The sequence below is a fragment of the Ostrinia nubilalis genome, chromosome 5 (genome assembly GCF_963855985.1).
Source record: "Ostrinia nubilalis chromosome 5, ilOstNubi1.1, whole genome shotgun sequence".
NCBI lineage: Eukaryota > Metazoa > Arthropoda > Insecta > Lepidoptera > Crambidae > Ostrinia > Ostrinia nubilalis.
In genome coordinates this window covers 10,949,234-10,975,524 of record NC_087092.1, presented here as the reverse complement: position 1 = coordinate 10,975,524, position 26,291 = coordinate 10,949,234, and the positions used below count along the sequence as shown (strand labels likewise).

The 26,291-nt window shown below is 41.3% G+C and overlaps 1 protein-coding gene across 1 annotated transcript in view; it reads right to left on the bottom strand.

Annotated features, from left to right (window-relative positions):
* LOC135072139 (Ca(2+)/calmodulin-responsive adenylate cyclase-like) overlaps positions 1–26,291 on the bottom strand; it is a 101,167-nt gene that overhangs the window by 60,490 nt on the left and 14,386 nt on the right. The window contains exons 2-3 of the mRNA XM_063966091.1: positions 16,114–16,263; positions 14,227–14,345 (exon numbers count right to left, since the gene is read on the bottom strand). Of these exons, the coding sequence (XP_063822161.1) occupies positions 14,227–14,345; positions 16,114–16,263 (269 nt within the window). The remainder of the gene's footprint in view (positions 1–14,226; positions 14,346–16,113; positions 16,264–26,291) is intronic.

Below are 26,291 nucleotides of genomic sequence, written 5' to 3'. Positions count from 1 at the left end.
CAATATTGATTTTTTTTTAAGATTATTAGCAATTTGTATTCCAAATATTACTAATAGTCCCATTAGCCCCTCGTGTTAAACTAAATGAGCTTGTGTTACAAGTGGGCTCACCACAATAGTCGAGCGGCGGTGGGATTCGAACCCGCGTTCCCCGGATCTCGAGTCGGCCACTCCGACTCCTTCACCGTTCGGCTATCGTGGCTATAAAAGGTTCGATTGTTTTCCTTCCAATTATGATAACCTACCCAGTGTCACTCACAATAATAATTAAGACGAATCTTAATCTAAAGACCTACATACACTGGAAAAACATAACCCTTTTTCTGGTGTAGTCGGTTATAAACTGTATTGCCCATAATAATGTTTAAGGTCCACCTTTTGTTCATAATGTTAAGAGCATTATCCGCCAGTCAACGTTTCAGCCACGCAGAGAGCTGTTAGTAGGTAGGTGCGGTGCAGAGGTGCAGTTAATGTTTTTTTTACTCATTTAATTTATTTTAAGATATGTATAGCAAATAAAAAAAATCTTTACCTAGTACCTATTAAAGTGAACCCATTGTTAATCTCCTGTTTAATTCTATTGTTAATTATTAAATTCGGCCAAAACATAAACAAAGTGAGAGCTTTGCTGTCTCACTCGCACGCTCCATACCTACTAGCTGGCCACTCCGAGACGCGACCGCGCGGCCCATTGGATTGGCGTCATTGAAAGTAGAAGCAGGGTGCGCGAGCGGCAGGCAGCGAATGTTACGGTAGACAGTAGGTAATTATCCTTAAGCAAGTTCTCTCCCAAATACATGTCAGTCTGCATCAAGTTGTATTTCACTTATTTAAAATCAAAATGCAGATTCATTCGTGTGCGTTACCTCAGAGATATCGTCGCTTGCCTCTCTAAGTGACGTATCTGACATTTTTTTCGAAACTGAGTTATCTACACCATCTTAATTAATTTCGCAAGACGAATCGATCTATCTAATCGACTGAAAATTTTGCAAAATGTCAGTTACGTCAGTTAGAGAGGCAAGCGACGATATGGTGACTCTGATCAAGATGTGCTTATGTCATGGAAAAGGTAGAGCCTTAAATCCTGTAAATGTGCCGAGAATCTAGCATTTTTGCCCAATAAGATTTCGGAGTAATTGAAGAAAATAAGAGTCCGTTGCAGTAATGCTTGAAAACGTTACTGCAGCCACATGATTTTTACCCATTAGCCTTAGCCAGATTAATTTTTTTCAATAAGTAGCTTATATTTGTGCCTTTCCATGGTCTAGCAGCGACATTTGTGCCCAACGAACCAAGCCAATCTCTTTAAATATAATTATTTATTATTTATTTAATGAAAGAAACATACAGCTTTTATATTACATACTAGCGGCCGCCCGCGACTTCGTACGCGTGAATCCCGTTTTACCCCCTTCATCTATCTTACACGGTTAAGATTTTTTCATACAAATGTTTTTTCCCGCTAACTCCCGTTCCCGTGGGAATTTTGCAATATCCTGTTGTAACTAAGCTTTAAGTTTACTAAGGTACCTGCATGCCAAATTTCAAGCGTCTATCTTACGCGGTTTAGATTTTTTCATACAAATGTTTTTTCCCGCTAACTCCCGTTCCCGTGGGAATTTTGCAATATCCTGTTGTAACTAAGCTTTAAGTTTACTAAGGTACCTGCATGCCAAATTTCAAGCGTCTAACTTAAGCAGTTTAGATTTTTCATACAAAAAGATTTTCCCGCTAATTCCCGGTCCCGTGGGAATTCCTAAGTATCCTATAACCTGCCCAGGAGTATGAAGAATAATTGTACCAAGTTTCGTTAAAATCCGTCGAGTAGTTTTTGTTTCTATAAGGAACATACAGACAGACAGACAGACAGACAGACAGACAGACAGACAGACAGACAAAAATTTTACTGATTGCATTTTTGGCATCAGTATCGATCACTAATCACCCCCTGATAGTTATTTTGAAAATATATTTCATGTACAGAATTGACCTCTCTACAGATTTATTATAAGTATAGATAGGTACAGGAAAACTTTAGTTTATTCCTAAGCCAAAAAAGTTTCCAATGTTAATTTGTCAATAGCGAAGACATATTATAAAAAGCCAAATCGTAAGCCTTACCATGTTTAACGTTAAGGTAGGTACTATCGGGGACTCTTCCGCCTGACCACTTTGTAGAAATTTTAGCGTAAGCGCATCGCTCCGGTCACGTGCTCACCCCGTCTCTAATTGGTTACGCATTTTACTATATTTTTACTACGACCAATAAGAGACAATCAGGGCTTAGGTTGCAATACGAAATATCATTGTGCACTTTATTGTCATACGGTTAAGGTTTAAAACGAAATGTTTCTTTTTCTTCAATCTTTCTTAGTTTTAGGCTGAGTTGCACCACCTAACTTTGACCGTAGCTATAACGGTAACCGGTGCTTTTTGTATGGAATTTGACAGACTTTTGACGTTTGTCAAAGTTAAAGTAAGATGGTGCAACTCAGCCTTAGAATTTTTATAATAGAATTTGGTTACAAACAAATAGATATGTATTTTTTTAATATTGTGTTTTTATACGAGGTCTGTCTGCTTTTTACTTTGGCGAACTGTCGACATATTTTCTCCTTTGTTTTTTTGTGAAGTTTTGTGATCAATAACCGATTGATTTTGTTTTGTGTTGACCCGTGCTAGTAATTGGACTGTTTGATTACCTTTTTATTGACCTCCGCGCGATTACTGAACCATGCCTCTCAAAATAAATCTTAATTCTTATACATAATATTTACTTACATACTTATCTATACATTGTTAACTGTTTAAGTATTATTTCGTTTAAAGTTTAATTGTTATTGATTTAAGACCTTGCGTAAAGACACTTAATGTGCAATAAAAAATTGAATTTGAAATAAAACTAACTTAATATTATAATATTTACGATAACAGTAAGACAATTACCTGGATCATTGCTACCTAGTGCAATATTTGTATTAAATTGTAATAACGTAGATAAGTGTTTCTTTAAAACGGAAAACAAAAGTTGCTAATGTATTAAAAATAAATAGAAACCTATTATAGGTTTTTATTTACATTCAAGGATTTAAGAAAGTTATTATGTAGCCAGATCTTACAATAATTGTTTTTAAGCCACAAATATTCCTTAACTTTTTACTAATTAATTCAATAACATATTGTTTATAAATTAAAGTTCCGAATAAATTAAATACCTATTAAATAAGTAAAATTCGAAAGTAACTGGATGATTTTGTATTTCTCGCCTTAACTAGCTAAACTAATATCATGAGATTTACACTCTTAATATCAACAATAATTATAGAAAGGGCTACTTTTTTCTCGGGAAATTGCACAGTTACAATGTGCGATACCAATTTTGTGACCCGAGCGGGCAATCGCTAGTTCAAATTTTACACGAAGCCCCATATAATATTTTGTAGCGATTCTTTACTGGGTTTCAAATTGACTAAAATGCGACGTTGCCAAACGAGCGCTACGGATGCGGGTAATAAGCAATACTCAATCCTAAACGCTTTACATAGAGCTTGGTTTGCTAGGGCAAACATCTACAGTGGTGCGCCGACGCTGCTTAGACCCGAAACATGAATGAACGGGGGCGTAGCATAATCGAGCGTGTGTGTGCAAACAATTTAGGCCCTTAAGGTGTCAAGGCGTCCGAGTCCCCGATAGTACTTACGAAGAAAAGTTTTAGTGTGAAATTAAGGACCAACTTATACTTCAGTTAATAAGGTTATTTAGCGTCTTCAATAGAAAGGGATAATATTCTATATTTGTCTGATCAATTTTTTTATGAATGTTTACCGATTTCTTTGTCAAACAAAAACCGATTTAAAAAAAACATTTTTTGTTGCAAGAAATCAAAACCACTTTTGACTGCAAAAATCTGTCCATCATTAACATTCATTTCTATAATTTTTAATATTTTTACACATAAAAGCAAATTCAGATTTTTTTTTATTGTTATTCTTATTTCTATTTATTTATTTTATTTATTTTATTTATTTTATTTATTAGGACAACCAACAAGACAAACACGCATACATGAAATTACTATAACTAAAAGTGCTTAAAACTAAGTGCTATTAAAGCAATGAAAAAATATTTTTTCTTTCTTTATTTCTTTCTTAAAATAAACTATGCATAACCCGTGCGCAAAAATACTGTAGACAGTTGTAATCGGTTAATTACAAGGCGTAGAAAGTAAAAATTCAGTATGCATTTATTTGAATATAAAAGCACTGCAGATTGATTACCATAAAAAGCAGTTATCTTCTTAATATTGCCTTATTTGAGGCTCGAAATAAGTAAGCCATTTTCAGTTGTAAAATGATTTATTTCATCGAAAATTAGGCATAGGTATTCAAAATTTTCTGACATCTGACACAGCAATCACAGAGCGCCCTTTTTATCCGGTTTAAGAGCTAGAAGGTATTTTCGATTTTCACAGTAACCCATCTAATTCATATGCCATGCGTTATTTTTTTTGGAATAATTACTATGGCACCCATTGGCACCAATCACATGCCACCTATCAACAAAAAATCGCATCTGTCCATCATGTTTTATTCAAGTGTCATCGTCGGAGTCCTTTGTAAACTTTAATAACACTTAATAACATTAAATACGAAGCATAAAATGGGTTCTATATTGGCTCACATAAAATTCTAAATCCTATTCTTTGTCTTACTACCGATTTGTGTTCATAATAATCTCTCTTCATAATTTTATTTTTCATACTTTTTTTATTCATACATTTTTATTACTACCATCGGAGCTCATAACAGTTAGTAATCATAATTTTTTTATCAATACTGTTACTACCAAGAACCATTTAAAATACATAATTTTTATTTTCAGATCTTTTTTCTTCATAACATTCATTGATCATATTGTTTTAATTAATAATGTTGTTACTAAGAACATACTTCAACTCATAATGTTGTTGTTCAGAATAATTTACTTTATAACAGACATACTCGTATCTTTAAAAAAATCATATATAATTTAATAGAGTAGATAAGCATGCAGAGCATGCAGCATGAAAGCAAGCATGCAGCATGCATTGGTATCTCCTCGTCTCCGGCGCTGCGGGATGTGCAGCCCTTCCGCCCTTGCGTAACGAGGCTCAGGCACCCACGCTTGCTTCCGCAGCTTCGGCTTTTTGGATCGCCATCGGCGCCTTCGGCGCCTCGGCGACCAGCCTCAGCCGCTCCAGCTCACCCGGGCGCCTGAGCCTCGTTACAGCGGGCGAGGGCTGCCCTCCCTCCGCGCCTCCGGCTTTTAAATTACACTCTAGGGGTAGGGCAGACAAGACTACGTGGAGTTGGTTTTGCAGCGATTCGTTTCTGTCACGTTAGTTTTGTGTCACAAAATATTGCCTGTTTTGGACCATTTCAAATAAATTTAATGTTAAAATACGATTTAATACGAATATAGACATCATGATTTTCAATAATATGGATAAATACACTTATGAGTAATAAATTTATGAAAACAAATATTAGGATACATCACATTTATGAATATTATAGTTATTTATTCGAATAATTATGAGTTTCGATCATTAGTATAGAAAAATATATGAAAACAAATATTAGTAAAAACTAAGTGTATGATTAGTGATATTATGAATATCAATGATTATGTTTTTAAAAATGTAGGTTTTAAATTTTTTATGAAGAATGATCATTATGATAACAAATTGTATGAGAAATATTTTCGGACCTCCAATGATAGGAATTGAAAAGTTATGTAAGAAAATGCGCTACCCATAAAATGAGTTAAACTAACACTATTTACCCTCTTCATAATTTTCAATTCATTCTGTGCACACGACATCATGTTAAGTAAGAGTTAAGAGTTGCGGTTTAGATTAATCTATGGATTATTATCTGTGCCCAAATATGATTGTAACTTGTTTTGTGAGCCTTAAATAAGTAAATAAATAAATAAAGTCGTTCGAAGAAATGGAAATCCCCAAAACGTTACCGCAGCGGCACCCGCAACCTTTCAAAACCACGGGGGGCTCAAACGTCGCTGCTTGACCATGGAAAGGCACAAATACAAGCCACCTATTGAAACACCTTAAATCTGGCCAAGGCTAATAGGCAATAATCATGTCGCTGCTGCAGTAACGTTTTCAAGCATCACCGCAGCGGAATCCCATTTTCACCAATTAAGTACTCCGCAACCTTACCGGGTACAAATGGTAGACTCTCGACACATTTACAGGATACAAAGCACCAACCCCTCCACTTAAGCACATCCCGACCAGCGTCACCATGTCGCTGATGTAACGCACACGATTAATTTATGAATTATTAATCTTATCTACCTACTTATTTAAAAAGACCAGTGTCGCGCGCTAAATGAAAACAAGCTTGGTAGGCAGGTACCCATCCATTGGGGCTACTCCCGATCCCAGTAACGTCAATATACTTAGTAGGTATGCATGCCAGCCATTCACGCAGCACGTGTAAGTGAATCGAAAATGATGCTATAGTCCGGTCGCCGCCGAGCCCGTACGACGGGGACGGGCCGTCCACAGTGAGTGAGCGAGCGCGACAGCAATACAATTACGCGCGAGTGATAAGGATGGGTAGCATGGTGTAATTGGACGAAATTCTAAGTGTTCGGCGACGATAAATAGAGAGAGAGAAGGAATAAAACATTAGTAAAATAATAATTAAATAAGTAAATAATATTTTGCCACCTAGGTATATTTTGTGCCAGCACGGTATTATTACTCGTAAATAAATAGGTAGGTGCTATTATTTTCGCGAGTGACGCGCAAACGAATGCAACAAAAAACCTAAACCTAAATCACAGATAATCCTAAATCTTAAACCTGTTTGTGCAAGTCGATTAAAATGTAGGCATATTTTTGAATAAACTACGATACGAGTACGAAAAACTAAAACTAGATTTTGTATTTTTTACGAACAGTTCATTTGATATTTACTTGACTGCTCCAGAAGGAGGGTTATGTTTTTTTTACATAATAATTATTTCTGAATATTTTTATGGAAAAAATAAGTTTTTTATTGATATCTACCTTTATTACTGCATGTTTCGATATTGTCCTGTTTTATATACCTAATAAAATAAAACAAATTAGAGTTTTATGATGATAATTTGTAGCGGGATACGAACCCACGGTGCTGGATATTGAGCGTCGGCTGTGATCATTGTGCTACTTGGACATTATTATACTGTGCCGAAATTTTCAATAGTGTCTCTAATCTGTTTTTTGCTTAGTTACATGTCTTCATAAACAAGCAGTAAACTTATTGGCTTTAGCGCCATCTTTTGACATAGCACGCCAAATAAATACTCCGCTCAAGTTGCTAGAATAGAAAGCATTAGCGGGTCGCAAACCGCGGGACGGTCAAGTCCGCTGCGGCACACTAGCGCGATCTGTTATCACCACTAGGAAACCAAACGGGCCCGAGCAGTTTCAAGACTTAGGTCGGCCACATTTCGAGTATGGGATGATGCATCTGTACTAGTATTATATTATCTGTGGTAGTAGTATCGCTTGAATTCTAGTTTCGCACGAACAACTTCGTCTTTGATAAATGGCTCGCATCTCGTCGCCAGCTGACACCGACAGCTGGGATCCTAATACATCTGATCGGGTGAAGTTTAGTGAACTTGCTGCCGATGCTCACGTCTACGAGCCGAGCAATTAGTGACAGATAACAGCATTAATCTTAATGACAAAACCGTTTACCGTAGCCGGCAATGATAATGACAATTTGTACGAGCGACGGTACGAACTAATAACGCAATTTTGACACGTTATCAACGAACGTACTCGTCTCCGCCATATCTGGAATACGAATAACAAAAACCGATGTGTTTATTAATGGTTTGTATCTGATTTATGGATCCACAAACCATTTATCTGAGAAGCCTTTGATGTCAAATTGTCTGTCTAACCGTTGAACCGCCGCACACGTGCTCCAACGAGCTTACTCTGTATAGGTACTTAGTGGAACACAAACAAGCGTTTAATTTCAGCGAATTAAAGGACGACGCCAAACAATTTGTTACAATAATTACTTGATTTCGCACAAGTACCTATTATGGTTGAAGACAAAGGTTTATTAATAAGTCTTTGTAAAACAATATTAGCACGTAATCACATTTTTCCGAGAGAAAAAATGCTAACGATGAAATGTTTCAGAAAATTCACGGCACTAATTAGGACTTTAATTTGAATATTCATTCGTAGTAAATAATATTGATACAGAAAGTTCGCTGAAACTCTCAGACGAACCTTCATTTCGTATGCAAACACAATTTTTTGGTAGAGCGGGCACGGAGGAGACGAGTGCCTAATTTTTGTGGACCCATCACGGTTGGTGACAGATTTGAGGGTGCTATAAAAATACACCATAATGAAGAGAGATGAAACGTGCTCATTGTTAGGGCAAATATTGATACTTAAACTAAAAACACTCTTACTTTTACTTACAGATTATGTTACTTTTTTATGGTTTGATATGATAAAGTTGTCACATGTCCTTTTCACTACGAGTATTCTTCTTTATCTTTATTAAAATTGCTGTCAATAATTGTCTTTCTTAACGTGATTCTATTTAATTAACGCACTGACAGTAATCCTGACAAAGAGACATCGATATTCTTTAATTAATTCTGGCCCCACATCTTAATAATCTTTAATGACATCTCAATAATGAAAAGAGACTAATCAACATGTCATCGACAGACATATAAAAGTCACAGTTGTCGATACCACATTATAACGGCAGATTAACTTTACTTTGATTGACGTGGATTTTATGGTTATCATTTAAAGAATATTATGTGACCAAACTCTGTATTAAAATATTCTGGGAAAAAAATAAGTATTCAATAGCACAATAATTACATATTATACGGAATTCAGTAAAGTTATGCATTACTTGTTCACAGAAATACACAAAATACAACGTGTTATGGTAGATAAATTATAAAGATTTTAAAATTTCGATGTAACCACTGAATAGGGCGTACCTATAAATTATTTTACTACAAATAGAAATTGCTTTCCATCGTTCTCGTATTGAGCTTAAAAGGATTCAATATTTCACTTAAACGGGTCATTAAATTACCAGTTGTAGAGTAATTACAAGAAGTCTGTAGCCGTGATTGAGTCTGCAACTTGCGAAAGCCGCATCGAATCGAGTCAAGTCCAATTTGGAGTGAGTCCAAAGCCACCTGAATGTCTCCAACTTCCTCATTGGCCCTAGAGCAATTCCAAGTATACCATCAATAAAAGCCTAATTAGAGTCATCAAACCTCTCAGTCATTCAATTAGAGCCATTAGAACTTCATAACTATGAGTTGTTTTCTGTGTGTAAGCTGAGGACACGTGTCCCCAGCTGACACATCTGTATCTTCGTAAATATTTATGCTACGATAATGTATTATACCTCAAAAATTACAGTCGAATCCAAATAGTAGGCTTTCCACTTTTCAAGACTTTAGCTCAAATACTGTTAAAACCACGATCAAAAAACTATGTGCGAGCTGGAGTACCGTGTCTCCAGCTTACACATCTGTATCTTTGTAAATATTTAAGCTACATCAATGTTTTATATCTCATAAATTAAAGTCGAATAAAAAAACCCGACTTCAAATCTTTCAAAGCTTTATCTCGAACCGTTTTCGAACTACGAACCGATATGTATGTGTAAGCTGGTGACACGTAACACACGGTGGATTATTAAAACCGTATAAGTTAGAGTTGCGTTTTAAAGATCAAATAATTCGTTATAATTAAAGTACACACGAGACATAATTTCAAATCTCTAGGCCTCTTAGTTTCAGAATTAAAAGCCAAAAACTATTTTCCCGCCAAATAATTCAAATAATGTGGGTCGACTGCGACGTTGCCGTTCCGTGCGTCCACTAGAGCAGTCGAATTTGAACCTAAAAACTAGTAGCGTTTGAATCATTTTTATTTGTAGTTTAAATCATTTAATTTCGATTATAACAATTTTAGACTAGGAGCCGGCTGATTTGTGTATTGAGTACCTAATAACCTATATTTTATTAATAAGAAAAAGCTAGGTAAAACAAAATTATATTTTAATATGCAAGTAACGAACTTGTTTCCAAAGGCTCAAATATTTGTGGCGTTTCTAAACGCAACCACTTTAATTTTTATTTAAATACCGTGAAGTCCCACGATTCTGCTACGTCAAGTGGCAAAAATGGGCAACAACTATATTTTGCTCTATGGTTACAAACAGATTTTGCTCTATGACAAACACAGTTGACAATGAGGGTTTTCGCGATTGAAAAATCCGCCAGATGGCAATAAGTAGACGCGAGGTCCAAATGCTGCGTTATTGGTGGATTTTGACATATCAAAAATAACCAATCATGCAGCATTTGGACCTCGCCTCTACGTATTGCCATCTGGCGGATTTTCCAATCGCGAAAACCCTCATTGAATTCTTCTTCTTCTGTTGAAGAATCAAATAAAAAAAAAATTAACTACAAGAATAAGCAAACATAACGACATATACAAGGTTTCCCAAAAAGTACTGTCAAGCCGAAGCCCAGAGGTAGAGTATCACTAGGGCTACCCGAATACTCGATTTTTTCAAGTTATTTATAATTTTCAGATGATTTATGATGATGATGAAAATCTTTATCATATTTCAAAAACCGGGATAAAATCTATCCTACGTCCTTTCCCGGGACTCAACCATTATTTATTTTTTTTTATTTTATACTTTATTTATTTTATAATAATAGGTACATTAACTTAAAATGACTTAAAAACTAAAATTTAAAAATTACTAATGATAAAAACTATTTACAAAATAAAAAATACTTCACCCCCAGCGCCGCAGTCAGGAATGGTGCCCAAAAGGCTGGCAGCATTGCCACGTTGAATGGCCAGGCTAATTCTCTGACCAAAATAGCTGCCAGCCTTTTGATCACCGGTCACCTCGGTGAGCCTCTTTGCCAGTTCCTTATAAAAGGAACGAGCGCTTGGACCCCATGGTCCCATAGTCTCAACCCCAAACGGCACAAATATATAACTCTCATTGAGAGCTGCATATTTGCGCCGCTTGGAGCACTCAGCCGAGGCCGCCGCCGCGCCTGCGGCAAGGGAGGTACCTCCTGTATGAGACGGAGCAAGCGTATCCGCGCATGTTGCGTCCCACACAAGAGGACGTCCCTGCTTCCAGGGAATGAGCGTCATGCCGTCAGGTCTCTTGCCGTCGTCACGGAATATGCCGTTAGGCTCTAAAACTGCTGGCACATTGACGGCGACAAGAGCTCTGCGGATGACGTCATTGATGCAGGCGTGTCGGGAGACTCGACCAGCGCTCATTTGGCATGAGAGGCCATGGTGTCCTAACTCACCGACGCGAGTACCGCAACGACAGCGATGGGGATGGTTTGTTTTGACGCCAAGTCTAAGGGAAATGGCAAGGGACAGTGTACTCCTGTCAAGCAGAGTCCCGATATTGGCCGAAGGAAGAGCATGTAGCCAATAACCGGACTCTGCCTGAAAGACCGCTAGTAGGCGAGCACGCTCTGCAGCATTTTCGGAGGAAGCCAATAGATCACTCTGAAAACGCAAACAGAGCGGCTCGTCCCACTGCCTCTGAGACGATAGAGAGGTAGGTGGATCGGCTCCCGGGCATGCCCTAGTCCAAGCGTTTCTGGCCTCTGCGAGGTGAGCCAACTCCACTACCCCTAAAGAAGGGGATAGTAATTTATTAAAGAGTTCGGCTGTACCATACGCAGAAGACAGAAAAGCTGGAAGGGCAATATGCGATATCTGACGTGTGCCTAGTCCTCCGAAACGCATTATTTATTATTATTTATTTATAAAATATAGGTTATTAGGTACTCAATACACAAATCAGCCGGCTCCTAGTCTAAAATTCTTATAATCGAAATTAAATGATTTAAACTACAAATAAAAATGATTCAAACGCTACTAGTTTTTAGGTTCAAATTCGACTGCTCTAGTGGACGCACGGAACGGCAACGTCGCAGTCGACCCACATTATTTGAATTATTTGGCGGGAAAATAGTTTTTGGCTTTTAATTCTGAAACTAAGAGGCCTAGAGATTTGAAATTATGTCTCGTGTGTACTTTAATTATAACGAATTATTTGATCTTTAAAACGCAACTCTAACTTATACGGTTTTAATAATCCACCGTGTGTTACGTGTCACCAGCTTACACATACATATCGGTTCGTAGTTCGAAAACGGTTCGAGATAAAGCTTTGAAAGATTTGAAGTCGGGTTTTTTTATTCGACTTTAATTTATGAGATATAAAACATTGATGTAGCTTAAATATTTACAAAGATACAGATGTGTAAGCTGGAGACACGGTACTCCAGCTCGCACATAGTTTTTTGATCGTGGTTTTAACAGTATTTGAGCTAAAGTCTTGAAAAGTGGAAAGCCTACTATTTGGATTCGACTGTAATTTTTGAGGTATAATACATTATCGTAGCATAAATATTTACGAAGATACAGATGTGTCAGCTGGGGACACGTGTCCTCAGCTTACACACAGAAAACAACTCATAGTTATGAAGTTCTAATGGCTCTAATTGAATGACTGAGAGGTTTGATGACTCTAATTAGGCTTTTATTGATGGTATACTTGGAATTGCTCTAGGGCCAATGAGGAAGTTGGAGACATTCAGGTCCAAAGCCGCGAGATAAGATACGGCCATTAAATTATCAAATAGCAAGGAACAGGCCACCGCAATTAGGTTCGTTCGATTCAGCCAAATGATGTCCACTGCTGGACAAGCTGGACTGGAAAGCTCTTACTTTTACCAGATCGTCGGCCCATCTAGTGGTAGACCTGCCCACACTACGCTTTCCGGCCCCTGATCGACACTCAAACAATTAGGCAGTTGACAAATATTTACCAATAATTCTTAGGCCCAACTTTTCTAAAAATAATCTATTTTAACACTAAAAGCCCAATTAGTCGTCAATTAAGCGTAAAATTAGATTTTAGTTGCTTAGAACTTTAATAATGGTTAGGTACTCAATTTAGCTGTCAAACAAGTGATAGACCGATGGACGAATCGCGTTTTCACCGTTCATAAAAGATCTTCTGACACTAAGTGACTGACATACGTGTTATTGTTGTATTAGCTTTAAACTTCTTTTTATTGCGTCTTCTACGCTTTTTCTAACGATATCAGCGATCACACTATGTCTGTGACGCAACTCATAGCTGTCAAATTCTATGGAGATATCACACCGTACTTACGCCAGCTATGTGCCAGAGAATTCATTCGATGACATGACAACTTGTTTACTCTCGTTCGTACACTCAACTCTCATTGTGTTTAATTAATCAACACGCAAGTGCCAGTGCGCCAAAGATTGTAAAAAATAGTATCAATTTTTATTTTTTTATTACTTTTTATTCGATGTAAATAAAGTGTATGAACGGCCATGAATGAACCGTGTTGGACAACTATTGCAAATTGCATTCTAAACCACAGATATCCGTAACCGTAACCGAAACTTTCGGATATCCGAAATAAAAAAATATCCGTATAACCGTAACCGAAACCGGTATAATATTATTCCTATATCCATAACCGTGTCCATCACCGAAACTACATAATGCATAACATCCCTACTTTTAAGTATTATGCAAGCACAGCTCACGGCTGTTATGGCTTGAGCTTTAATACGTAGGCCGTATACGGAGGGTCCAGTTTACCTCAACATATCAAAAACTCCTTTAACCGGTCATGGACACCTAACTGTTAACTTTTAGTACGTGGTTTTTTAGGAAAATATTTATAGTCGACTGTCTAAAAAAAGGAAATGTCTTTTGCTGTAACACCTACGCAAAGTAACGAGTAAACACAGTCATCAGTTCATCACACATGTTTGTTAGAATCGCATCGCACCGAGGACGGATGTGGAATCAACATAAATAGAATTTCAAATCAGTTTTTTTGTTTTTCCATATTATTCAAGAGCGTTGCAGTAGAGTTTTTAATAAAATGTAGAGAAATATGCGAACATCGGGCCTCTCCAACCTGTCTGACCAGTGAGGACTGTAGGCCAAATCCTTCCTCTAGTACCTATATTAAAGAGGGTCCTCCTACTGCAGTAGATATGATGATGAAGATGATGAATGATGATGATAGTTATATTTATTTAAGACTTACCTGACTTGCTCGTGCTTCTGGATGTAAATCTTGTGGAACTGCCCCTCGACGGGCGATATGATGTCATTCTTCATCTCCATGGCTACATGCTGCGGCAGCACTGATAGCAGCAAACGTTCCTGTATCAAAATACAGGGTGTTATTAAAATGAGTTTCAACTAACTAGCAACAAACCACGTTGTTTTAATTTGCAATGGCATTTCTATAACGTTTCACAATTATTATTAGTCACGTATGTAGGTACTGATAACATCTTTGTTGATTTAGTGTTACTATGTTTAGCTACTTCCATTAGTATTTCCAACATTTACCTTAAAAATACAGTCAAATTGAGAACCTCCTCCTTTTTTTTAAGTCGCTTAAAATAGGAACATATTGGCGTGTACCCAAAAATCATCCTTATCAATACATCCGAGGTTGTCTCTTACATTGGTTGCTAAAACCATTTAGCTGGCTCAAAAGGTAACTAATTTGTTTCCGATAAGATCTACATGTACATATAATATTGGTATTAAAACAGATGTAAGTAATACGGATTCAACTGCTATTACAAATTACAATATGAACTACAGCACAGTAAACTAAATGTAATCTTACGTAGTTCTAATAAGTTTGATTATGCTACAATGTCCAATTGAGTTGGCGACTGTACTTTGAACAGATAATTTGGCATATTTGTGTTCCACAAAAACTTTTAACTGCTTGTAGTAATAAAGCAAATTACATTCATGAATTATAAAAATTATATCTTAGAACCAGGAGTCCGCATAGCTCTGGCAAAAAAGTGTAACGTATGAGGCTTAATTACCATGCTTTTATGATTTGATGTAGCTGCCTGATGGCACAGTATAAATTAGTACGCAGTATTACATATAAAAGTAAAAGTAAAAAGTATTTTATTTGCCAACAAAGAGTTTACAAACAGTTTTTTCTTCTAGCGGCTGCAGCACTAAGCTGTGCTTGTATGACAAACAAATCATAATTATGTAATATAGGTAAGTATCGGTCCAGGGAGCAGTCAGTGGGTGTAGTTAGCCTTAGTAATATTTCGAGCAGCCGTGTTAGTAATCCCACATTATTTCAAGGACACTGTCCAGACAAAATACTGCTTACTTATACTGTGGCAATTCGTTTGAAACACATCCTACGTCACCGTAAAGACCAGCTAATTGAAATGCGCTGCGTTACGCCATTAAACCACTAATAGCTGGCGGGAGAGCATTCGGAGCAGAAGTCCAACGAATTGCTGCACTTTATGCATTTGTAATGAACAACCACTGCGCTGTACTGTTCTTAACTGTCTAATTAGCTGTCAATGAGTTAGTCAATGGATGGTGTTGCAAAACCAATAGCTACATATTATTCAAACAAAACGTCATTTGTGTTAAGCCCGTATTCACAAACATTACTATAAGGTCTCACAGTGCGCGTGGACGCACAGGGTGACACATGTACCAATCACAGAGCTCTATTCAACGCTGTGCGTTCGATTGGCTGCTTCACTTAAGCAATCATCGTTTGTGAATACGGGCGTTAGATACGTGGTAAAAACCAGTCAGAGTGGCTGTGTTTGAGAAAATTCTTATCAGTCTTTGCTTCAGTGAATCATACATTTAATCTCGGTAATACATTTAATCTCAACGTTACACTTTACATCATAAAACAGTCATAAAACACTGTTTTGACTAATTTATTTACATACCTCTTTCCCGCACTAAATCACGGCGAAGACCACGTTTTATTTCGAATAGAAAGTGACAAACATTTATTAATTAAAGCTTAGTTAGGTTGATGCATTGCGCTCGTCAACTATTTACCAATGAGGATTTTAATAACTTTTGAAAACGTCTCAAAATGTCAAAGATCTATAAAACAGTAAACATTTACCAGTTTCTCATTCTCATCCTCCATGTCCAGCCTCGCTGCGATGCAGTTCCGCGTGTCCAGGAACGCTCGTCGCTGCGCCGTCTCCATCAAGGAATGCATCAGCGCTCCCACCACGTTCACGCACACGAAAACCACCACGTTCGCCACCATCTGCCAACAACGTAAGAACTATAATCCCTTGACGTTGTCAATGTACAGTCGTCAACACTACAAAATGATGAACAACTACAATGGATTTTTCACCCACACGAATATCACCATGTTTGCCATATGTATGGAACACCACAAAATTAACCCAATGGATTTTGAACTGGATGAGATTAAAAATTAAGTTCTAAATTGACTGCTCTTTAAGAGCGTTTACGCCGTTTGGCGCAAAAACAGTACTTTTTCAACTCGTTACAATCATTAACCAGTAATATTACAAATATGTTATAGGCATAAATAGTTAGGCAATTTCGTCGTCTAAATAGTTAATTGAGAAAATATTGCGATTAGTTTAGTATTTAAGAATTCTATCAAGATAAGTCCACACAGGTTTTGTAAATTTCCACTTTAGCGTCAGTTTACAAGCTGAAATTTTTATAAAAATACTGTGAAAACGATTTAACAAACATTTATATCCTATAGCATAGATCCTTGGGCAAATAGTTATCTGAGAAAATTTTTAGATTTAAGCATTTTACAATAAGAAATCACAAATTAAAATAACGTGAAATACCCAAAAATCAAAGTGATTTTTTTACCAATATTCTTCCTTTATTCAACACAAAAATAGCTTAATATAATAGAAGAATATCTTATCTAAAATATTTACTTTGAAATTTAAAATAATTCATTGTAATTTTTTTTTCTATGAGTATTTGAAAAGTACTATAAAACGCCGCGCACGAATCGTTCAAATTCATTTTTAGTACACATTCGCTTCGCATCGCTCGCACGGTACGGACGTGCGCTCCGCCTCGCCCGCCCGCTCGCATGCGCTGCGCTCCGAGTTCCTCGAGCTTATCGCCCTCGCTCTGCGAGTCTTGTTTCTGTGGTGTTTTGTCACAATTACGCGGCTTGCCCGCGGCTGCGCTTGGGATACCTAACGGTGATAACGAACAAGCGTAGTTAAACGCCTTTCTAAAGGCGGTTCGGTTCGATTGGGAGCGACCGACAGTGCCTTTTTCAAGGCGCTGAAATTTCCTGCCGCCGCCGGTATATTAGGCTGTGAACCTTGGCCTCCTGGAAGGCACGTTTGAGAGGGTGAGGCGTTCCTCCTCGCCCTTGAGACACTTGGTTTCACAGTCTTTTCACTGCCGGGCGTGACCCCCCTACCCCTCCCTACTTTCCATCCCTGAAGGAGCGTATCCCTGGTTGTTTTTGCGACCGGGGCCCTCCTGAAGGACTGCTAGGAGTAGGTACTCACCCTACGTCGCGGCGTTGCTACGTTGCGGCGTAGTTACATTGGTTAGGGCACACTTTTCCCACTCACCCCGCACGGTTTACACCGACTGTGCGGGACTTACACACCGCTATAACCACCGAGTTTCTTGCCGGCTCTTCTCGGTGGTTGCGACTTGCGAACCGGCGTAGATTCACGCGTCGCGAATACACCCTCCATGCCATGGACACGGAGGAACTATTAAAGTTCCTCCGGGCCACTCACCCGGAGGTCCTCTCCGGGTTTAAAGCCCACATACGGGCAAAGACCCTCGCAAGCTCCGTCTATGAGGAGCCTGCTTCCCCATCATGTCCCGAGGACGCCATGTGCGATCCTAACTCGGCCCCACTACCAATCCCGCTCACGAACGACCACTCTATTATCATAGAGCACCAATCCCATGCCCCCAGTAGGGACATGGATTGCGATTTTCCGGTCTCGGACGCCGACGACGATGGCTTCACCACCGTCAGTCGTTCGAAGAGGACCCGCAAATCCGCGGCCTCTCCCCCTCCTTCCCCCCCTGCGAAGGCACTGAAGGCCAACTCGGGCCTATCCCAGCCCTCGCAATCTTCCCAGCCCTCCGGCTCGCAGTCGAGCACCGGCCGGACTGCCAGAGTCCCCCCAGTCTTTGTCCAGGACAAGGCGTCCTGGAACAAAATTTCCGGCGCGCTCAAGGAGCGCCACATCAATTTCTCGCACGCTAAGTCGTGCAATGTAGGCATTAAGGTGTCCTTGTCCACCTCGGACGAGCACCGAGCCCTAACTCGCTTCCTTGATGAAAACCGTATCGGTTATCATACCTTCCCCCGCGAGGAGGAAAGGGAGCTGCGGGTTGTTATCCGTGGCCTTCCCAAGGAGCTAGACTCCGCCTCCATCTTGGCCGACCTCAAGGCACAAAACTTTCCCGTCAAACAGGTTCACCGTCTGTACAGGACTCGTACACGTGAACCATTTGACCTTGTCCAAGTAGTCTTGGACTATTCCAACGAAGCGAAATCGATTTTCAATTTGAAAACGGTTTGCTTCATCTCCGGGCTCAAAGTTGAGCCACCCCGAAAGCGCGGCGCTCCCGGCCAGTGCCACCGCTGTCAACATTACGGGCACGCTGCCCGTAATTGTCACGCCCGTCCTAGGTGCGTCAAGTGCCTAGGCGATCACGGCACAGCCGACTGTGTCCGTGACAAGGCCACAGCCACCGAACCACCGAGCTGCATACTGTGTGGTAGCCAGGGTCATCCTGCGAATTATCGCGGTTGTCCCCGGGCTCCACGCACTCAGCCGCGTGCCCCCATCCCCTCTGCCCCCAGGCAGATCAATGCTACTCGCAACTTTGCGGTAGCAAGTGAGGCTCCTAGCCTCCGCCCCAACAGGCCCAATGCTTGGGCTAGGCCTCTGGCCTACACCCAGGCTGCCAGCCTTACTCCCACACCCACCCAAACAGCTGTGGCCCCACTCGCGCTCCAGCAGGCTCCTCAACCCCACCCAGCCCCTAAGGCTACGCCAAAGGCACCTACCCAACAGGCGCCTAACCCAAGTCCCCCTGCCCCTAAGGCACCAGCCCACAAAGTCCCGGCCCCTCAGGCCATGCCTCAGCCTTCACATTCACCTGCGGCTGACATTAAGTTGGTCAGAGACTTCTTTGGCCAAATTAATGTCGGCGAGATGTTTGTGATCGCCGCAAAACTGCGCGCGACTAATGGCGAAGGCAACATCATGGATAGGTTATCTATCCTCGCCGAACACGTAGACTTTTGCTACGCTATCTCCTCTTTCCACGCTCCGTAATGGCTAATCCCACCGCTAGGATCAAACCCCGGTCAATCACCTTAGCATTTTTCAACGCTAACGGTCTTAGACAGCAGAAGGACGAGGTTACTCAGTTCCTTACCGACCACCAGGTCGACATCTTTCTGGTTCAAGAGACCCTCCTAACACCCTCTATTCGCAATCCTAGGATAGCGAACTACAATATCATTAGACACGATAGGCCCACACGTGGCGGCGGCACGCTTATTTATTATAAGCGTTCTCTGCACTGTGCTTTAGTCGATCCCCCTTCTCTCTCTAACCTAGAAGTCTCACTCTGTCGGCTAGCCATGACTGGACACGAGCCCATCCTCATCGGCTCGGTTTACCTCTCCCCGAACAAGACTCCCTTAAGGAGCGACTTTCAGGCCCTCTTTGCTATGAATAGTGCAGTCATTCTTGGCGGCGACTTTAATAGCAAACACACTCATTGGGGTTGCGTAACATCCACTGCCAATGGCAACATGTTAAGCGAACTCTCTGAGGAACTCATCTTTGATATCTTAGTCCCTATGACGCCCACTCACTATCCTTACAATGTCGAGCATCGGCCCGACATTCTGGACATGGCAATTCTAAAGAATATAGGCCTCCGCCTACACTCTATAGAAACCATGCACGCGCTCACTTCTGACCATCGCCCGGTCGTACTACAACTAGGCTCTCCTGAGTCTACACCCACTATGAAGACAATTGTGGACTGGGACAAACTCAAGGTAAAACTTGGGAACTGTCAGAGCCCACAACTGTCCTCAATCCCCGACGATATAGTTTCGCCTCACGAAACTATTCACGCGATCGATGCGCTCACTAGTCACATCTCGGTCGCCATCGGCGACTCGTCTAGGCAAGTGCCTGCGATGGCTAACCACCGTCTCAGGTTGCCGGTCGACGCGCGAGAGCTATTGAGGGCAAAGAACGCAGCCACTCGCGATTATGACGCTTATCCAACCGAGGAAAACAGAGTCCGCCTACGTTCCTTACAGCGCGCTGTCAAGGCTCGTATCGCGGAACTCCGTAACAATCAGTGGGATGATCTACTTAAAGAAATCTCGCCATCTCACCAAGCCTATTGGAAGTTGACGAGAGCCTTTAAGTCTGACACCGTAGCGTCCACGCCACCGCTTTTACGTCCCGATCAAACGCTTGCGTTTGACGACGACGCCAAAGCCGAATGTCTAGCCGACAGTCTAGAAGCACAGTGCTCCCCCAGTACCCTCCCAGTAGACTCTGCCCACCTCCGCATGGTGGACAGCGAAGTCGAACGAAGAGCCACCCTCCCTCCGACCACAACCCTAGACCCGACCAACGTCGACGAGGTGCGAACGATAATCAAAGGTTTCCGTCCCAACAAAGCCCCCGGCCCGGACCGTATCTCTAATAGAGTCTTACGCGCCCTGCCCGCCCCCCTAGTATACCTCTTGGTTGCCATTTTCAACGCGGCCATGTCTCACTGCATCTTTCCCGACGCGTGGAAAGAGGCAGAAGTCATTGGCATCCCGAAGCCCGGTAAGAAACTGGCTGACCCCACAAGCTACAGACCCATCAGTCTCTTAAAGACCATGGGTAAGTTATACGAACGTATAATTGTCTCTCGATTAAGAGATTATGTTTTTTCTAATAATCTCTTAATAAACGAACAGTTTGGCTTCCGCGCCTCACATTCCTGCGTACAACAGGTGCACCGCTTAACGGAGCACATACTTAGCGGCCTCACTGCTAAGCCACCCGTAGGGACAGGAGTGCTATTCTTCGACGTAGCGAAGGCATTCGATAAAGTCTGGCACAATGGCTTGATTTACAAGCTTTACGAACTCGGTGTGCCGGACAGTCTCGTGCACATCTTACGTGACTTTTTATCGAATCGCACCTTTCGTTACCGAGTAGATGGCTCCCTCTCCTCCCCCCGCCCCATAAGAGCCGGAGTCCCCCAGGGCTCCGTGCTCTCGCCCATCCTCTTTTCATTGTACGTCAATGACATCCCCAAATATCCGAATACGGATTTAGCCCTCTTTGCGGACGACACCGCACTCTACAAGTCCGGACGTAATCGGAATTACGTCATCTTGGCGCTCCAACGCGCAGTCACACAATTAGGCGAATGGTTCAGGAAGTGGCGTGTCGAGGTAAATCCCGAAAAAAGTGCAGCAGTGTACTTTTCTAGGGCTTTGTCTGCGAAACGTCCTCCGGTTCGCACTCGTCCTAATGTCCCCACCCATCTCACCTTATTTGACCAAACTATTCCTTGGAAAAGTGAGGCCAAATACTTAGGTGTCACCCTCGACCAGAGATTAACGTTCGCTCCGCACCTCAGACGCGTCTTGAGCCGTGCAAACCACTACATCCACCGACTCTACCACCTAGTTGGAAGGAAAAGTAAATTGTCACTTAGAAATAAGTTGACAATTTACAAAACCTGCATCCGTCCAGTGTTGACTTACGCCAGTCCGGTGTTTGCTCACACTTCCTGCACAGACCTTAAGAAATTCCAGACCCTCCAAAACAAATTCTTACGCCGAGCCGCGGATGCCCCGTGGTTCGTGCGTAATACGAATCTCCATAGAGATTTCGAGATCCCATCGATTGATCACTTTATGAAAGAAGCCTCTCGCCGCTACTTTGATAAAGCGATCAACCACAAGAACCCTCTTATCGTTAGCGCCGCCACGTATACACCCCAGAAAGATGTCGCTGCCCAATACCGACGATCTAGGCATGTCCTAGACGACCCGGACGATCCTATTACCGAATTTCTGAACACAGACATCACTGCCTTAAGCACGCCAACTACTCCACAACACAGTAGCTCGTTACACCGTACTCGCCGGCGAGTACGAGGCCCTGCTTTCCATTTCGGACGGTACAGACATGTACCGGGCCGGTTCTCCCCTATCCGTCCCCCGGACACGGCCCGAGCCGAGGTCCGAGCCTACCGTGGCGCCCTCAGGCCGCGTCCGTAGTCCCCTCGATCGGGCCCACTAGAGTGAGCCTGCCGTAGGCTGGACTTCGGTCCAACACCGCGGTGGGCAACCCTCTAGTTGGGTTCGCCACTGGTCGGGCGCCTTATGCGCTCGATACGGCCCGATCGCGAACGTCGGTCTGCGACCGACGCGGACGAGCCTGGGCTTCGCTTCGCGAAGCCCACACTCGGCCTCGTCGGCACGCGCACCGGCGATCGCCAACGGCTAGAGTACCTTCTGTACTCGCCACTCTGCCCGGTGAAGCTGGAAAAGCTCCTCAAGCTACCAGCGCGCGTCCCTTCAAAAAAAAAAAAAAAAAAAAATTCAGTCCGCCTCGAGGCGTTCCAGAGTGAGGTCACGTCGCTCGGTGCTCTGCTGACATGTGTCACGCGTACGTTGATCTTTGACAGGTAGCTGGATTTTTAGTGTATCCGCAAAATCTTGGTGGTAGATTTTGCGATCACGTGGTAATTAAAATATTTTTTGTTATTTTTTCATTACAGTCTATTTTTACTACAAATTCTATTTCAGACGTAATGAAAAATAAAATTAAGTTATTTTTAGCGATGAAACGAAAACGAATGACGAAAATTTGGAACCATTTGCCATATTTGCCATAAATAAGTGGTTACAGAATAGTTAATAGGAATGCTCTGCCAGCAGGGTCCCACCTAGTTGTAGGGGGAACATACACAACATATTACAGTCGGAAAATCTTTGCAGTAGGTACCTCGGATTGTAGTTAGTTGGACAGTGGTCATTTGACGGCCACTTGAATCGTTTCACCCCTAAGCTTTTGGCTACCGCCGGCGCACTAAGCCGGTTGATGCCTAATTTCGGAGGCCCGGCCGCACTGAGTCGCTGACTTTACTTTTGCGACGCGCGTTGGTCCTATATGGGGCTCGAGTATGGCACAGTGCTGTGTAGTCGTGGAGCATCCTACTGTTGAAAAAAGCGCAACGCATGATAACACTGAGGCACAGGCTGAGGTAATTCGTGGATACCGCATAGTATCCGCAGTCCGTCTATTCCCGGTTGTGGACACTGACTATGTCCCTACTGAGGATAAATGGGAAAAAAATTATTGTCATTAGTGGCGACGTATAACAATCCTACTTCCTATCCTACTAATATTATAACTATAACTAATATTATAAATGCGAAAGTTTGGATGTCTGGATGTTTGTTACTCTTTCACTCAAAAACTACTGAACGGATTTTGTTGAAACTTTACAGTATTATTGTTTATAACCCAGATTAACATATTATAGGCTATAATTTATGACGATATGTGACAAATAAATTTCAATAAATAAATAAGACGTGTCTAAAAAGCGCAATCTATCGTCATTGGTTAAAATCTACAGCGCTGGACAAACTACTGTTTTTGACGTTCGTAAATATTCATGCGGGGGAAGCCGTGAAACGCCATCTATCAACATGATATCAAACAACAGATTTTACGAACTAAGGAGTAAACGAGGTCCACGCGTACGAAGTCGCGGGCGGCCGCTAGTTCAAAATAAAATTAATAATATTTGTATTCATCTGGTCTTACTTGACTTTTACTTTACGTATGTCATGCACGATGACATTTGCGTCAATATTTGTGTACGTCCCCACTAGGCATAATTGGGATGTATTTTTCTAATTTGTCATAAGTTGTGAGAAAGCCTGTAGCTACAACTGGTAAAGTATGTGTCGCCACTGGTGACAATCGATATTATTTATGCCATTTATCCTCAGTGGCGACAAAGCTAGTGTCGACAACCGAGAATAGACGCCAGTTGCGAGGTGACCAGAAGTCCCAAGGGGAAATGTACGTGTACGTGCACCACGAGAGGTGGAAACCAAAAGGTACAGGCTTGAGGATCTAGGCCCTAGAGTGCTGAAGGGTACGCCTGGCCGTCAGCCAAATTTTACGTCGCACCATAGAGGCAGTTCTGCCTGTATTAGAGGAGTGGGTGCAACGGCATGATCGCCTCACACACAGGGCGACCCAGGTTCTACCGGGCCATGGGTGCTTCGGGCCATTCCTCCACCGTATAGGCCGAGAGCCTGTATATGGTTGTCAGTTAACACTGCAGTCTTGGCACGTGAGTCACCGCAGCAGACTGACACGCTCCAACAGTGCCCAGCCTAAGCGAACGAGCGGCGGTTGGAAATGACCTCTCCCTACCAATCGGGAAGAGGCGTGAGATAGATAGATAAATTGTTTATTTGTTGTAACACACACTTTTTTATGCTTTTAACACACACATTATGTATAGTTGCTATTGAAATTCAATTCAATATCGAAATCAAGTTAGTTAGTCAAGAAACACACTAGGTGACACCACTGGTATTTTGTTACACAAGTTAGTAATAATTTCAACAGTTGCAACATAACAAAAGTGACAAAACAACAGAAGATAAAGATGACTAGCGTTTCAAATAGTTCCCTGCGTCAGAGTGATGTGTGCCGCAGCGATGCAAAAAGCAAAGAGCTCAGTATAAACACTACCCTCAAAAGGGCAGAACACTGATTTTTAGCTTTTGCTAGAGAACGCATGAAGCGTACAGGTACGGAATGAACCCGCTCGCTTTCGGAAACAATATCTACATTAGTATAAAATATATTCTTATGAGACAAATAATCTGATGGTATAGTGTGCTTACTTTCTGTGAAAGTGTTCTTTCACAGAAAGAAGCAGTGGAAAGGGGGAGCGAGAGGCCTCAGCCGACACTCCGGTTATCCGCCGCCGACACCCTGGGCGCAAGAGGACAGCTTATGGTCTCCAACTGCCCCTTCCTAACAGGCCTCGGTCGCTAGACATGGAGGTGTCTGGTGGCGGCTAAGGACGAATGCTACAGGCAACAGCCAATGGCCATGTCCCGCGTTCCATCATATCACTCATATGGATCATGGCAGAAATAGTCAGGTTTCTAGTGGGTGTAGGGGCTACCCACCTTCTGGTAGGAAGAACCCCACATAACCCACTAGCTGCCCCCGCAGCTGGTGGGTATGAAATGTTATGCATTTTCCGGATAAAAAAAGAATAGTTAACAGGAAAAGTTTGTTTTGAATAGAACCGATTTGAAAAAATCTCTCACCATTAAAATTCAATTTTTTTTCTGCTGAACATAGGCTGTACAAAATATTCTCAAAATAGTAAAAAACCTTTGATAATTTACTATTTGATAAAGAATTTACGTATTTAATATTTATTAGGACTAATGTATACCATGATTTATAATTATGAAGTCGGTGTTGGAAGATTTGAAGATTTTATAGTTTCCTTGAGCTGTCACTTGACAGCCTGGCCCACTTTTACGATGGTGGATCAAAGTATTTTGGTTTGACTATAGAGCGTGAGAACACGCACACAGTCACAATTATTTTAGTGTGAATAAAAATAGCATCGAAATTACCTAAACTTGACATGCCACGCTAGACGTAAACGCTCTTAATAATTGGAGTTGGCGCTCTCTAAATTCCAGCAGAAAAAAAAGAAAATCTGCGTTCCTTTTTTGACTTCAAAATTTCAAATGTAGAGCGAATGGAACACGACGAATTTCCTCAATGGATATTGAACTGGATTGTGTTCAAAGGTAGGTTCTAAATTGATTGATCTATGACTTATTGTTTAGGTAAAAACTGTACTATACTAAGCGGAACAAAAGAAGAATCTATCTATCTGGGTCCATGATCTAGTTATTGTTTGACTTCATAGAGTGAAAAGGTGTCTGGGAAAGCTCGCCCCATCATAAATCACGTCATGACGTTATCTGAATTCTCTCCGGGTTAAATTGTGACAATTGAATTATGAAAATTAATTTCCTAGAGCTAGTTCGACCTGATCGTCACTTATCATCAGGTGAGATACAGGCCAAGAGCTTCCTCGTTGTGGATAAAAAAAAAGTTTTATCTGGATGTCAAAGGAAGCAAAAAAAAACGCCTATTAGTTTGACGTAAGGTTTCTAGTTAATTTAATTACTTAGGT